Below are 938 nucleotides of genomic sequence, written 5' to 3' on the forward strand. Positions count from 1 at the left end.
GAAAGTCTACTAATACATATACATAATCTAATAAAAATGTATGAGTGGTTGTGTGCTTGTGCATTTAACACGTTATTCTTTTAACTGCGAAATATTTCGAGTTTATAATGATGTTGCAGAAATACTCTAACAAGTGACTATGCATTTTATTTTTGTCTTTGTGGAAGTAATTATGCATTTTAGCATTAGTTTCATAAGGCATTGTTCAAAGAATATATATAAAGTAAGAAAAAATGCATCAGCCAAAATTAAAATAAAAATATCCACCAACGTAATTTGAGGACAGCGAGTGTCTTCTTATTGAAAAATCTGATAATAATTACTAATGGGTAATTAATCAATATATTATTAATATCAAGTTGCAATTCCATAGATTTTACTGAAAGTGTTTCTAACAGTATCTCTTATAAGTGTTGTATCAGCTTCGATTTCTAGATTCAAAAGTAAAATATTTCCTGAGATTTCATCAAATGATTGAACACTTAAACTTTCAGTTGACCTTTCTTCACGGAAAACCTGACACTACACAAACAAAAAGAAAGAAGTCCATCTTAGGACCTCCTGAGTTCCTTCTCATACTCACAGACTTCATGTTGCTCGATTGAATAGTCAGGAAGGACTCGTTCCCTGAGGATAAATCCTCCCTCTTATATACAGCCCTTTCCCTCCACCGAAGATGAGACGGGACGACCAGGTCCCGATGATGAAAAAATGTGTTCTCCTTGTCCATTTCCCACCCAAGGTCGAACATCTCTCTCTCTCTCTATGTCTATGTCTATGTCTGACGGTTTATCAAGTATCCCTGCTTTCGCTATTAAGCGTTCAGACGGGATTTCCCAATCATTTATATTATAGTTAAAAATTTAAAAGTCTATGTAATGTAAAGAGGGTTAATTTCATTTGTCTCAATGTTATAGCTGAGTGAAAATAAATGGGTT

The 938-nt window shown here is 33.6% G+C and overlaps 1 protein-coding gene across 2 annotated transcripts in view; it reads right to left on the minus strand.

Moving 5' to 3' along the window:
• The window catches only part of LOC137637939 (cuticle protein AM1199-like), a 7645-nt gene extending 6965 nt beyond the window's left edge, over positions 1–680 (minus strand). For both annotated transcript variants that reach the window (XM_068370043.1, XM_068370042.1), the window contains exon 1: positions 584–680. In XM_068370043.1, the coding sequence (XP_068226144.1) occupies positions 584–592 (9 nt within the window). In that variant the 5' untranslated portion in view covers positions 593–680. The remainder of the gene's footprint in view (positions 1–583) is intronic.
• Between the last annotated feature and the right edge of the window lie 258 nt (positions 681–938).

This window comes from Palaemon carinicauda, chromosome 3, assembly GCF_036898095.1.
Source record: "Palaemon carinicauda isolate YSFRI2023 chromosome 3, ASM3689809v2, whole genome shotgun sequence".
Taxonomy (NCBI): domain Eukaryota; kingdom Metazoa; phylum Arthropoda; class Malacostraca; order Decapoda; family Palaemonidae; genus Palaemon; species Palaemon carinicauda.